General features: G+C 43.4%; 1 protein-coding gene across 6 annotated transcripts in view; it reads right to left on the bottom strand.

The window, feature by feature from the left end:
• The window catches only part of SLCO3A1 (solute carrier organic anion transporter family member 3A1), a 319,916-nt gene that overhangs the window by 296,935 nt on the left and 7,848 nt on the right, over positions 1–15,133 (bottom strand). Inside the window, exon 1 of one of the 6 annotated variants that reach the window (XM_017891365.1) lies at positions 11,282–11,371. The exons of 3 other annotated variants lie outside the window; for them this stretch is intronic. Coding sequence is in view for 1 of the 3 variants with exons in the window: in XM_017891360.1 (XP_017746849.1) it covers positions 11,282–11,287 (6 nt within the window). In the remaining 2 variants the exon portion in view is untranslated. Of the gene's footprint in view, positions 1–11,281; positions 11,372–15,133 lie in introns of those variants that run through there. 2 more of the 6 variants (XM_017891364.1, XM_017891360.1) reach the window with 2 other exon arrangements.

Here is a 15,133-nt window from a genome sequence, read left to right as displayed (position 1 = left end):
TGCTTGAATCCCTGCTCATGGTACTAAGGCTGACCACGGGATTGAGATGGGTGGTAACATCCAGACCACTCCATGTGAAACAAACATTTGCTCCCTTGACGTTGGCAAATAGTCTGCGTTGGTGCCCTTTTAATAGATGAGGCACTTGCCAAAATCCTGAGTAGGCTGTAACTTGGTTACCAGTGATCACAGTTACTAGCGTTTGTTGAGCATCCGCTATGTGTACCTAACACACATTATCTCATTTAGTTCTTTAGAGGCAGACTAAATGAACTTTCCCAGCTGGGAAGGTTGGGAAATGCCACTCCCGGAAGTGAAAGCTGAAGGCAAAAATTTAGCAAGGGGTAGCTTTTAAAACTTAATTTATAGAAATAGAGATGGGGTTTCACCATGTTGCCCAGGCTGGTCTACAAGTTCTGGGCTCAAGCTATTTGCCCACCTTGGCTTCCCGAAGTTCTAGGATTACAGGTGTGAGCCACCACACTCAGCTGAGGTGGCATTTTCTCTGGGATTTTACCTAAAGATCTGAGACCATAACTCTAAGAATTCTTTAAGATTCTAGAGCAGGGGGTAGCAAACCTTTTCTGTAAAGGCCAGATACTAGCTATTTTAGGCTTTGCAGGCAATATGGTTTCTGTCACATGATGATGATAATATGTACATAAATCAGCATGGCTGTGTTCCAAAAAAACTTGACTTACAAAAGTAGAGAGCAGGCCAGGTTTGGCCCATGGGCTATAGTTTGCCAACCCCTGCTCTAGAATCACTGTCACTGCTTTATGTTTGTTACCTGATTTTCAGTCATCCCCAGTGTTTCTCTATTGTGAATTATGGCAAAACCTTCAAAGCAAAACGGGCTGAGCAACTGTCTCCAGGGACCCACAGAAGGAATGACAGAGAACCAGGCTAAGACTTATCACACACAAGTGCCTCCCAGGCAGTAACTCCTTTCATGCTCAGGAGAGCCCTCTGTGGCAGGTACTTTAATCATCTCCAACTGACTGGGGAGGAACTAACCCAGGTTTACGTCACATGTGACAGGCAGAGCTGGGATTGGAATCCAGGCAGTCTCTTGCTTCAGAGTCCAGTTTTTACCCCGTGGAGAGAGTAAACTGGAAAGGCAGTGCCAACATCATGCCATGGAGCTGGGGGAGGAGACCACGATCCACAGTGGGAGGGGAGGGTCAGAGGAAAGGGAGGCAGGAGTGGCTTCATAACAGAAGTGCAACTAGGATCTCCTACATTGAGCTACAACATGGGACAACACTGCCACCCCTAAAGGACTAAATGAGATGACATGTGTCAGGTACACGCAGTGGATGCTCAGTAAACGGTGGAGATCACTGGTAACCAAGTCAGAGCCTACTCAGAATGTCAGCAACTGCCTCACCTATTAAAAGTGCACCAGCACAGACTGTCTGCCAACTTCAAGGCGGCAAACGTCCCTTTCATGTGGAGTGGTGTGGATGTAACTACCCATCTCAACCTCGTGGTCAGCCTTAGCATCATGAGCGGGGTCAACTAGGTGTTTTAATACAATGTACTTGAAAGAATTCCTCACCAGTTATCTCCTCTAATCAAGCAAAAATTAAATCTAGTCAAGCAAAAGCTAACTTCCATTGTACAGGAAATACAGAGAAAAGAGACAAGTTAAATGAAACCACAAGGAAATAATCAGATACATTCAGAATATGGAACATTATATAAGATGTTCTGTGGAATGACAACTGACCCAACCTCTTTAAAAAGTTAACATAGTGGGGAAAAAGTGGGGAAATTATTCCAGATGAAAGCTGTACACCGACGATCAGAGAGGCATTATTCACAATAGCTAACATGTGGAAGCAACGGAAGTGTCCATCGACAGATGACTGGATAAGCAAAACGTGCTCTATACATACCATGGAATATTCAGCCTTAAAAAGGAAGGAAATTCTGACCCAGCCCCGAACTTGGATGACCTGTGAGGACATTATGCTGAGTGAAACAAGCCTGTTGCAAAAGGACAAACACTGATTATGAGGCCCTAGGGTAGTCAGAATCATAGAGATAGGAAGTGAACAGCGGTGGCCAGGGCTGAGGAAGGGGAGTGGGGAGTGATCATTTAATAGGTATGGAGTTTCCCTATGGGAAGAAGAGGTCCAGAGATAGATGGTGGTGATAGTTGCAAAATGTTGTGAATATACTTAATGTAGGAGTCCCCACTTATCCAGAGTTTCACTTTCACAATTTTCAGTTACCTGAGGTCAACTACAGTCAGAAAATAGCGAGCAACAACAAGATATATTGAGAGAGACCATATTCACGTAACTTTTATTACAGTATATTGTTATAATTATTTTGTATTATTATTGTTGTTCATCTTACTGTGCCTAATTTATAAATTAAACTTTATCATAGGTATATACATATAGGAAAAACCACATCATATACAGCATTTAGCACTATCTAAGGTTCCAGGAATCCACATCAGGGGTCTTGGAATATATCCCCCAAGAGCAAGGGGGGACTACCACACCACTGAGTTCAGTGTACACTTCAAAATGATTAAGATGGTAAATTTTATGTGTAATTTTCCATGATAAAGAAAAAAAACAATGGAAATGACACAAAGTCATACAACAAATGAAATGTATGATCTTGAATTGGTTTGTGGTTGTTTATAAACAAATAGTTCCAAAGAAAGCTAGGTATAGAGCTAGAAATGGCAATTGCAATAGAGATATTTTGAGGACATTTTGGAGAAATCTGATATGTAGGAAGTATTAACTGAAATTAGTGACTACTTAATTTTGTTAGAAGTGATAGTAGGGTTGCAGTTTTATAGGGAAATGCCCGTATTTTATGAAGAGGTATACTGAAGTATTTAGGTGTGAAGTGTCATCATTTCTATATTTACTTTAAAATGGTTCTGAAATAAAGTATGAGTGTGTGTATGTGTATGAATGTAGCTGTGTATATGAAGCAAATGTGTCAAATCTTAACAACTATTCAATCCTAGGTGGTGAGTACATGGGTGTCTACTGTACTATAATTTCTACTTTTTTGTTTCGTCATAATAAAATTAAAAACAAAAGTGGGGCAAAATTGCCCCACAGATGTCCCAGGGTTGCTGTCAGTCTGAAATGACATAATCCCTCAATACTGAAACTGGCTGAACACTCGACACATGTAAGATGGCATGGTACCCACTTTTGTTTTTGAGGAGAAAACTGAAACCCACAGTAAACAGACGACTCTCCCATCAGCATCTTTTAGCAAACATCAACATGTTACTCAGCCCTGTGGAATACTTTTTGAATAAGGTAAATGTAATTTTGCACTAAAATTTTGAAAAATGATCACCTGTTGAACAAGTAAACACTAATTACAGTGTCTGTTCACACTGACACAGAACACTCTGTAATTTTGTGGGAATTGTTATGGCAGAAATATTACATAATGGCCCATGTGTTTGAGTGACTGGCTGTTCAAATCAGGAATGCAGGTGAGTGCTGGGCACGCAGGTAGCTGCATGCAGGGAGCAGGGGCCCTGTGACCAGCCCTGGAATGTATAACAGGTCTTTTTCAGAGCACTCCTGTCACTTGCAGATGTCACCGTGCCCTGAAGGGGAGGAAGGGAACAGAGAACAGATTCTCTGGCCCTGGTGAAGTCATTCTCTGGTCCCAGTGAAGTCATATTCAATGTTCATTACCTTTTACCTCAGTTTAAAAGAGAGAGCGAGAACAGTGTTCTCTCACAAGTGGTAACATGTTAAAACAATATCAACACACTCAAGACACTGAAGCATTCAGCTGCGAATTTTTTCAAGGCATGGTCTGATGAAAGAGAAGGGAATTTAGAGCTGGAGCCAAGAGACCCAAGATCAAACACAAGCTGTGCCAATTTGGATTTAGGTATGTTCTTTCTTTCTTTTTTTTTGAGACGGAGTCTCACTCTGTTGCCCAGGCTGGAGTGCAGTGGCATGGTCCCAGCTCACTGCAACCTATCCACCTCCCGGGTTCAAGTGATTCTCCTGCCTCAGCCTCCTGAGTAGGTGGGATTACAGGCAACTGCCACCACGCCCGGCTATTTTTTTGTATTTTTAGTAGAGAAGGGATTTCACCATGTTGGCCAGGCTGGTCTCGAACTCCTGACCTCATGATCCACCCGCCTTGGCTTCCCAAAGTGCTGGGATTATAGGCGTGAGCCACTGTGCCCAGCTGGCACATTCTTTAACTTCTAGAAGTGAGCCCTACTTCCTTATATGGAAAAGAGAAATAATGACATCTACTGCATGGTATTTGTGTGAGAGTTCGATCAGACTGCTTGTGTGCTCCCGGGCACACTACATCCTCGATAAAGGCAATTCCCCTTTCCACAGAGGATTTAACTCCCCACATCTTTTGTGACCAGTCCTTGAACTCATCATCCCATTTTGTAATTCTGAAAATCAAAACAATGAAAAGCAATGAGCAACCAGAATTTACATCAGCAAAACAAAACCATAAGCAACCTACCATATAGAAATAGGGAGATGGAATACAATGGAATGTTACATGATCTTTTCAAATGTTGCTAGACATTTCCCAGATAAAATGGTAGAATTAAACTTCTGCATAAAATCTCACTCTTCCTAAATCTGAATTAAAAAAATTAAACCTGAAATAAAATATTTATCAGCCAAAACCAAAAAACAAAATGAGCACATCCCAGTGTCATAAACTCAAAAGGTGTCTGGGAAGGAAAGTAAAGGAAAAAGGATCCAGTGTGGCAAGGCTCAGAGCCCTGAGTCTAACATCCTCAGGAAGATAAAACAGTGAATAAATAAACATTCTGAGAGTTTTCATCAATATCACCACATCTAGATAAAAACAACCTGAGTAGTTATCCCTATATTCTCCTCTTCTGACTACGGAAGAGAGAAAACATCCGCTGGGGAGAAAAGGATGAGATGATGCATAAACTGTGGTGTTGATCATCTCTGCTGCAAGGAATGAAGACTCTGGGAGTCCAAAGTCAAATCCAAGGCTGACCCGAGGCCACAGAATACCGCCGGAGGGTGTGAACTGTGTGCCCCCACACAGAAAGACCAAACCCACTTAAAAAGGCCTTCAAAAGATTCCAGAAGTGAAAGCTGCCAAGCCCACATCTAGCCAAGCCTACTCAGCACCCAGCATAACACCTGCTACAGCTTAACTGCCCCAAGACACTTCACATGTCTTCAGGCTACAGAAAGCATGAACAGAAATGAACAACCAGCCTTCAAACTTCAGCTTGGTGGCAAGGAGAAAACAGACAGCCTTCAAATAAGTAAATCAAAGAGAGATATAGGCTGATTTACTCCAGCAAGAATAAAATGAAAAACCACAAGGCATGGTATCTCTAAACACAGACTCCTGGAAAGGCAAGAAAGCAACAGTAGGTATCAAAGACAAAGAACTCAAACTAAAAGAAAACATAACTCAGTCAGAGAAAGATTTCCCCCAAAAGATCTTTGAGCCATAGAACTTAATAAGAATATGAGTTCAATACCTCAAGAGCCCAAAGGCAACATCTAAGAAAGGGAAAAAAAAGACTGTAGATCTAAAGAAATAAATTGAAAACTAAAACAAACACTAGAAAATAAATATATGAAACAATCTACAGAGAACTAAAGAAAGATGGTTTAAAATCAATTTTCTGACTAGAGGAAAGCTAAAAATAAACATGGTGAATATAGACAAAAACAAGGGATTCAAGTAATGGAATCAAAACAGACAACTATGGATTTCAGAGACAATATAACATACAGACAATTGGTGCCTCACAGCAGAGAATTCACTGCATAGAACCCAGTGTTTGAAGAGATAATGTAAGGAAATTCTCCCAAAACTAATAAAGAATTGCATCTGTTGATTGAAAAAAACACATCCAGTTCCAAAGACTATGACACACATCACACAGCAGTAATATACATCAGAATTAAATTATATGTCAAATATTAAGAAAAGATTCCTCATACATCTAACCTATAGGCAATAATAAATCATCTGTAAGGGAGGAAAAATAAGGCTGGCCTTGGACACTTCTGCAGCAACATTAGTAGCAAAAGATAGTTACTTCTTTCCAGTTTTACTGAAGTCTTCTGTTAAATTTCAGTGAAATTAAATTTACTGCTATTTTTTAGAACATACATTTTATATCTAGTCAGCCAGTCATTTTTCCATGTATAAGAATAGGAAGACCTCTAAAATGATATATTCCTAATAATAAGGAGAAATTATTCTTCCTTTTCCCCAGAATTCATACCTTGATATAGACTAGAGGAACGTCCACCTTCTGGAAGTTAACAGAGAAAAAGCATCTGCTCTTCTGACTTCCTCACTCAATCCTCCCCAAAGTGAAGGATCAGCAACTTATTTGATTCATAGAATTGTAAGCAGGAAGCTGGCAAGCTTGCCCTGACCCCCTTCTCCCCCGATTCTGTGAACAGCCCTCAGGATGCACATATTCTCTGCTCCTCCAGGAGGTAAGCTTACCTAGCAGGTAAGCTCCTGCAGGGACAAAGCCTGCAGTTCTGACTTGGATGAGTTTTATTCTGAGGACAAAGTAGTGAAAAGAAGCCTGAATCTGGACACAAACGGAGTTTTCCAATTCAAACTCCAGTTTTTTCCACATAACCCACAAGATGATGTTTTAAACCCCTGTGGCTGGCTGGGGTGTCTACTTCCCAAATGATTCTTTTGTTGTTGTTGTTGAAATAGTGTCTCACTCTGTCACCCAGGCTGAAGTGCAATGGCATTATTATGGCTCACTGCAGTCTCAATCTCCTGGTCTCAAGTGATCCTCCCACCTCAGTCTCCCAAATATCTGGGAGACTGGGTGGTGGCATGCACCACCACACCCAGTTAATTTTTTAATTTTTTTTTTTTCCTTTGAGACAGAGACTGGAGTGCAGGCTGGAGTGCAGTGGCGCCATCTTGGCTCACTGCAACCTCTGCCTCCTGGGTTCAAGTGATTCTCCTGCCTCGGCCTCCTGAGTAGCTGGGATTACATGCATGTGCCACCATGCCTGGCTAATTTTTTAATTTTTAGTACAGAAAGGGTTTTACCATGTTGGCCAGGCTGGTCTGAAACTCCTGACCTCAAGTGATCCACCCGCCTCGGCCTCCCAAAGTGCTGGGATTATAGGCGTGAGCCACCGCGCTCAGCTAATTTTTAAATTTTTTTGTAGAGACAGGGTCTCCCTATGCTTCCCAGGCTGGTCTCAAACTCCTGAGCTCAAGTGATATTCCCACTTCAGCCTTCCAAAGTACTGGGATTATAGGCACGAGCCACCATGCTCCTGCCTATAATCCCAGGGAGGAAGGTGCGGTTAACAGTCACTTCTCAAACCCCACCACCAGTCATGATTATTTCTGAATGGGGGATTTTGAATTTTAAAACATTTTATGTAAACTTTTATTCATGATGAATATGTATTGTTTTATAAAACAATAAGGTCATTTTCATTTGAAACTGACAGCAGAGAAGAACATCTGATGTTACAGAAAAGCCATCAGAATGATTTAGAGGAAAGAGTAGGTTCCTAAACAGAATTTATAGTGAGATCCAATTTTATTACTTTTTAAAAATCACGACAGTAGCACATACTGCAGAGAGGCACGGGCTGAGTACTTTGGATGGATTCTCTCATTTGGTATTCACAAGATCATTGAAAGTATAAATATCATCCCAATCTTAGAGATGAGGAAATTGAGAATGAGAGAGGGAAAGCAAAATGCCCAAAGCCACACAAGACTAACCAGCCACAGACATGGACTTCAAAGACCCCAAAGCCCACATCCTTTTCCACCGCGTGGGCCTGGAAGTCATGCGTCAATGCAGGTAGACAGAGAGGGACTTAAAGGACCCACGCCAAAATGTTCACAATTTATCTCCAGGTTCTTTGAATTATGGATGATTTTTTTAATGTTATCTATGTTTATTTGTATTTTCCAAATTGTCAACACCACATATATTCTTGTGTAATAAGTAAAACAGTAATGACTTTATATTTAAAAAAAAAAAAAAAAAAAGCCGGCTAGGCGTGGTGGCTCATGCCTGTAATCCCAGCACTTTGGGAGGCCGAGCCAGGTGGATCACCTCAGGCCAGGAGTTCAAGACTAGCCTGGCCAACATGGCAAAACCCTGACTCTACTAAAACTACAAAAATTAGCTGGGTGTGCTAGTGCACTCCTGTAATCCCAGCTACTAGAGAGGCAGAGGCGGGAGAATTTCTTGAACCCAGGAGGTGGAGGTTGTAGTGAGCCGAAATCCCACCACTGCACTCCAGCCTGGGCGACAGAGGGAGACTCTATCCCCATTAAAAAAAAAAAAAAGCATGAACTTGAAGTTCAAGTTAGCACTAGAGCCAGGTGATGAATATATAAAGATAGTGACACAGGATGCTCACAGGGCTTTCCAGCCAGCTCAGCCAGTGCTCGGATCGGCTGGCCACAGGCTTGGGGCAACAGTGCAGAAATGCTTCCTGACCTGACTCGCACAACCCTGCATATAGGCCTTGAAGCTGAAAGGAAACCTCCACCAGCCTCCCAGCCCCAGGATCACCTGGGGCCTCATCCCAGTCACCAGGCAGCTCCGCTCACAGGCTACCTTCCTTACCAGGCCCCAGTGACTACCTATACCGGGGAGGAGTGGCCTCTCTCAGCAGCCTGCCAAGCTCTTCCCAAGGAGAACAGGAGGGGAAGTTTGAAGGGCCTTCATCCAATTTTTAAACTGTAAACTGTACACCCACTTTTTGTTTGGAGACATTTCCTGTGTGTGAACACAGTTTGTTCTGTTACCAGCTTTAAAGTTATCCAGAACTGATACATCCGAGGCCCAGCAAAAGTATTTTTGTTTTTTTAAAGTCAAACATAATAGGACCTTTCCTAATGTTAGCCCATCTTGCAGAAATCTCATTTATATATGTGCAAAAGAGAGGTTCAATACAGAGGTGTCATTTTGTCCTCAGGCCCAGGACCCTATAGTTCCCCCCCTCCCATGTGGCACCCATCCTGGTGAGCACAGCATTCCAGTACAACAAGCATTCTGCATCCTTCAGCCCCTTGGCCTCAGCATGCGATGAAGCCGTGCTTGCTTCTAGCCAAGTCTGAGCATGCCCTGGGTGAAGTTCCCTCCACAGACTAGCAGACTGACTTCCAGCCACATTTCACCACACCACTTCAAAGCAGGGGAGGAGGGGCAGAGGGATCCAAGCTTGGCCGAGAGAGATGCCGACGGCCTCCGGGCTGCTAACTAGAGTGGCGCTCCGCAGTGCCAGCCCTGACATGCCCCAGCCCAGTTCTGTCCCTGGGTTTCCAGCCCTCCCCTTCTCCATCCCAGGTTTTCCAATCACATGCCGCCTCCAATGACTCTCCGCAACCAGCCTCTTACCAACAGTTCCACTTGACATCTTGCTACCCTTGGATCTATCCCCAACCAAGGTTGAGAAAATTATTTTATATCTCCGACCAGTCTACCTAGGCCCATCTCCCACCCTAGCCCAATGCTTTGTTTCTATTTTTAGTCTGATCTATTGTAACACAACTAGACCAGGCGTGAGGCTTCCAGAGGGCTTGGCTGCCACCTGGCCCAGGACCTGAAATGTCCTAATGAATGAGTCATTAATGAAAAAATTATAAACATGCCATCTCCCCCTCAAGGATATATCAACTCCATGAGGGCCAAGAACACGCCTTACTCAACTCTAAATTGCTTGCAGCACTTAAGGAAGTTGTCGAAGTTAATTAGTTTGGCAGAGATCAAGTTGACATTTTTTTTCAAAAAAGGAGCCTGTGCCGAGAAATTCTGAGAACCATATCACTCGCACCCCCACCAAAAAAACCACGGAGATGAATGAGATTAGAATGCAGATGCCTGGTCCTAATTTAATACACACCTGGCCAAATCTGAGACTGGCTGGCACAGCACACAGTGATAAAGTCTCTTTTGGTCTCACTGAATTGGATAGGGCTTCAGGAAGGAGAGTGCCAGCTGGAGATTTTACCAGCCCTGATTCCTGCTAAGTAATTCTGGGTGTCAGGGATGGGAACATGGATGAGTACCTATGTACATACACACAGTAAATACACAAACACATATTCCTCACCCACATAGCTGTCTAGGATTTTTTTTTTTTTTTTACATGCATTCTCCTTAATCAAATGACGTGATTGTCAGTCCAATCCCAGCATTCAGCTAGGCCCAGAAAGAGCAAATGATGTGTTCAAAGCTAATGAATCATCCAACTAGGTTCATTCCTGCAAGTCTAACCACCACTATCCCGGAGAGAAACATGGTTACCTTCTTACAGAAAGGTAACAGGGACTGTCAGCATTTCTGTGAAGACTGAAATGTTATCTTTGGGTATGAATGACTCTCTTAGGAATATCCGACAATCTTCCTACCCACCCAAACACTTAAGAAGACAGAGTTTGCCTTTCTTGGTACATACAGACTGTTTTAGGGTCCTTTGATCTTTTTCTTCTCTGGTGTTATGAACTGAATTGTTTTCCCCAAAAAGATATACTGAAGTCCTAACTCTTAGTGCCTGTGAATGTGACCTGATTTGGAAACGAGGACTTAGCAGATGTAAGCTAGTCACATGAAGTCATTAGGGTGAGCCCTAATCCAATGTGACTGGTGTCCTTATAAGAAGAGGAGAGAGAGACATGGGGGAAATGCCATGTGACAGCAGAGGCAGAGATGGGAGTGATGCGGCTGCGAGCCAAGGAATCCAAGGACCCTTGGCCACCCCCAGATGCCAGGAAGAGGCAAGGAAGAGTTCTACGCAGGGTCTCAGAGGGAGCACGGCTCTGCTGATGCCCTGATTTCAGACTACTGGCCTGCAGGACTGTGAGACAAAAAATTTGTTGTTTCAAGCCACCCGGTTCGTGGTTGATTTGTTACAGCAGCCCTAGTTAATAAATATACCTGGTTTTTACCTTCTGAAATGCCCATCATCTCATCCACCCCCTCCCCTCCAGGTCCATGTCCACCTCACCAACAGATAAACTGTAAAAGTCATTTTGTCACTTATAATATGACCCAATTTTGGTCTAACATCTGAGATAGTGAAAATGTTAGGGAATAATCCTACTGTCCTACAAACTCTACAAAAGGAAAGATTTAAATAAAATACGAAGTCCCCATTTATTCCTGCTCCCAAATAAAGTACAAAAGACCTCAGAATTAGTCCAGGAAGGCAGGAATCACATACAGTCTGTGGTGAAAGGTGGAATTGGATCTGAAAGGCTTGTAAGAGACCATACCCACCTCCATTATCCACTGGATAGGGACGGTGGGTGGCCAACCATGGAAGGGGCAGAAAGGACACTGCCCATGGCAAATGCCTGGCATGATGGTCCCACTCAGGAATGGCCTAGGTCTTGACTCCCAGAGGCCCCACCCATGTGACTGTGACATCCTGTCAGGGATGGTGAGGCGTGACACTGATGGGGTCAGGGGCCAGTGGAGGGAGGTAGGAAGAAAACAAACAATCAGGAGGTGACAGAGCGGAAATGAACACCTGTGACCATCCCAGTTCGGCTCACTGGGTGCAAAAAGTAGCCACCAAGGCGACAGACCGCAACAAGAGAACACTCAGCTTCCTTTTGGGGGATTTAAATGTTTCACTTGTCACACAAAATAGTTGCCCTGATAGCCTTGGGTGCCACAAGCCCTTGAGCTATTTTTAATCACCTCCCTGTCACTATTATTTTTAAATACAGAAGTATTCCCCCAATGAAATCCTAAGTATCAGAAGGCAAATAAATATAAATGTATATATATTATCTGCTCACTCCATTGAGGACAGGTAGGGTGCCTCTTAGAAAGCATTAAGCCTATTTAGACCAAAAAAAAAAAAAAAGAGGAGGAACATTTTGAAAGAGAATAAGAGAAGTAATTTTCCCCAGCATTCACCAAAACAATATTTTTATTTATACTTATTTATAATTGTTATTCCCCAAAATAAAACTATCAGTTGTCTTTGCTTTCTGACTGCTCACCTGCTTATACCTGCCAGGGAATGTGAGCTGGCTCGGGAGGGTGGGGCTGCACATTTGGGTAAGTGCCTCAATTCCGTGCCCTGATTTTGCCTAACATGAAAGCAACAAATGCAGAGATTCTACAATGTTATACTTAAGAAGACCTAAAAACAGGCCAACCCTGGGACACAGCAACAATATGCCTGTTGGACAGTCGATTCCACATGTCCATCTCTAGAAACTGAACAAGGTTGTATTTGGATTTAGCCCAAGCACTGCTGGCTCCACGTGCCACTCTGAGACTGTGCAGCAAGGAGAACCTCCCCATCTGCTTCCATCAAGTGCAAGCTGCAAAGCTGCAAAATTGCACACTGGCTTTTTGATCTATTTATATGCATCTCCCTAATGCATATATACAGCTTGGCAAAGGTAAAGGAATGGTGCCAATTTATGGTTTTTGTTTCCAAAAGAAATCCTCCCTTTGGCTGGCTGAGAAACTGTCATTGGCATGTTAAGCCTCCCAATCTACGTAAGTATTTACCAGTACTGGGGAGGCGACACAACATGCCACACAATAAGTCAGGGGTCCTGCCCTCAATTTTTTGCATAAGGACAGGAGAGGCTTGTCTGAAGCTCTTCTACATCTGCTTCATGGGTCTGGCTCCCTTCCAGTTTCTTCTCCTCAATCATCACTTTGGCCAAAAAAAAAAAAAAAAAAATGCTCCTTTCCTACATTTCAGGAGGAGGATGGAAATCTGAACTTGACCGTGTGGTGTGCTGTGCACCCCACGCATGTATAGCTTCAAGAAGAGGACAGTGTGATGTGTCACACTGGAATACATGCTGCTTATGCAAATCATCCCACAAGACACAGCAAATTCCGAGTGCTATCACAGCAGCACTTTGAGAAATGAAACGGCCAAAGGATGGTGTCGTCACAACCGGCAGTGGTTGTACTCAACGACCATCCCACTACACTGCACAAGCAACCTTGAAAGCCAGCCTTAAGGGAGGCCTGCCCTCCACAACCTTGAAAGCTACAGTGACCACAGACCCAGGACAAGCCTCCTGCACCACTGGAGAGAAGGGGAACTGGTGCTGACACCACAGCCAGCCGAGTTCCAGGGGGACAGCTCTAGGTGGCTCTGTGGATCTACTTTAAACAATTCTCTGACCCGAAAGCCAACAAAGAGATTAACTAATCAACCCCATTGTTTATTTTACAGGTTGGATTGCCATAATTGAATATTACATAATAAACACATATGGGTCCATGCTGCTTAGAAATTTTCATCTTCATTAGGGGAATTCTTTGCAGAGTAAACACAAGACTTCAGGTGCTGTATTTTATAGCTTATATAATCAGCCGAGGGCAGCTCTCCCAACTTCAACCTGCTTATATTCAAGGTGGTAATTTCTCCTTCTAATCAGCTGAAGTTGGGAGACAAATTCAACAATTAGAAACAGCCTGCCTATTTTACATAAGCCTCTTGCAAAGGGGTTGAAAGACAATAGCCATTCCCATGAATATTTACAGTAGTCTTTAAATGAAAAACATCATTGTGACACTTCTCCCTACATCAACCTTGCAATCAACCTTGCAAGTGCAGAAATGGAGGTAAAAATAATCACTTCTAACTTCCTCAAGTTCCTGTAGTTATATGAGCAGTGATTTAGTTTGCCTTCTATTATTTTCTCTGGAACCATTTGTTGAAAGCCTGATCAGCCCCTGCTCATTTCTTCACACTCTGCACAACTAGAAACTTAGGTATCAATGGATGGAGAGCCAGAACAGTCTTTAGAGCTACCTAGAAAGTCTCAAGGGCTATCTGGACAGGTTCGTTATCCAGACACCCAAAAGTTGTCCCAAAGGACAACCTGGCAGAACAAATGTGGTAGTCACATCACTACCTATTGGGATGGTCTTATGGGCACAGCCTATTCTCAGAATTTTCAGAGGGCAAAGATTTTAACAAGAACCAACGCTAAGGCTGACGTGAGTGGATCGCTTGAGGTCAGGAGTTTGAGACCACCCTGGTCAACATCGTGAAACTCCATCCCTACTAAAAAAAAACACAAAAAATTAGCCGAGTGGTGGTACGCACCTGTAGTCCCAGCTACTGGGGAGGCTGAGGCAAGAGAATCGCTTCAACCCGGGAGCCAGAGGTTGCAGTGAGCTGAGATCGCACCACTGCACTCCACCCTGGGGGACAGTGTGAGACTGTCTCAAAAAAAAAAAAAATTAATTAAAAAAATAAGACTTCATCATTACAGTCAGTGCGCTGAGTCCATTACCAGATAACTTAAAATGCCACTTGGGCTATTACATCCATGAAAAGGAGAGTACTGAAGAGGCATGGCAGGGGTATTTATAAAGGAAATCATGAGGGCAAAGGGGAAAGATGAGTTCACACTTCTTCCCCCCCCACCCGCCCCACCCTACCCCACTGAAAAATGCAGGGCTGGCAAGGCACCGTAGTTCACACCTGCAATCCCAGCACTTTGGGAGGTCAAGGCAGGTGGATCACTTGAGTCCAGGAGTTCAAGACCAGCCTGGGCAACATGGTGAAACCACTCCACACCCCATCTCTAAAAAAAAAAAAAAAAAAATAAGAAAATTAGCCAAGCTTGGTGGTATGTGCCTACATCCCAGCTACTTAGGAGGTTGAGGTGGGAGGATCATTTCAGCCTGGGAGGTCGAGCTGTGATCCTGCCACTGCACTCCAACCTGGACGATGGAGCAAGACCCTGTCTCGAAATAACAACAACAAAAGCGGGGCTTATGGCAGCCTATGTTTAAATATTTTCCATGTGTGTTGACTAGGAGGAATAAGTGCAACTTTTGTCTAAGTCCAGGAAAATACTAATGACCAACTAATCCGTGTTTAAAGAGGAATGCCCAGTCATATGGGAAATAACGAGACTGGTAACACCGTTTCCACTAAACAATTGAGCTGCTAAGTCCTCAGTTAGTAAGGGCTTCCCTTTTCAGAGGCGCTCGACTCAAAACCACAAAGAATGAACCTAAATAAAGAAGTTGGGAGTCACCAACTGCTGAGGTTCTGTGCACATCCACAGGAATGTTTCCAGTCTCTGTGTTGTCACTGGAACTCACAGATGAAGGCTCCCCAGGCTTGCT

This window comes from Rhinopithecus bieti, unplaced genomic scaffold (genome assembly GCF_001698545.2).
Source record: "Rhinopithecus bieti isolate Rb0 unplaced genomic scaffold, ASM169854v2 scaffold_20798, whole genome shotgun sequence".
NCBI lineage: Eukaryota > Metazoa > Chordata > Mammalia > Primates > Cercopithecidae > Rhinopithecus > Rhinopithecus bieti.
Note: the sequence above shows the minus strand (reverse complement) of the source record. Positions and strands in the feature narration are given on the sequence as shown.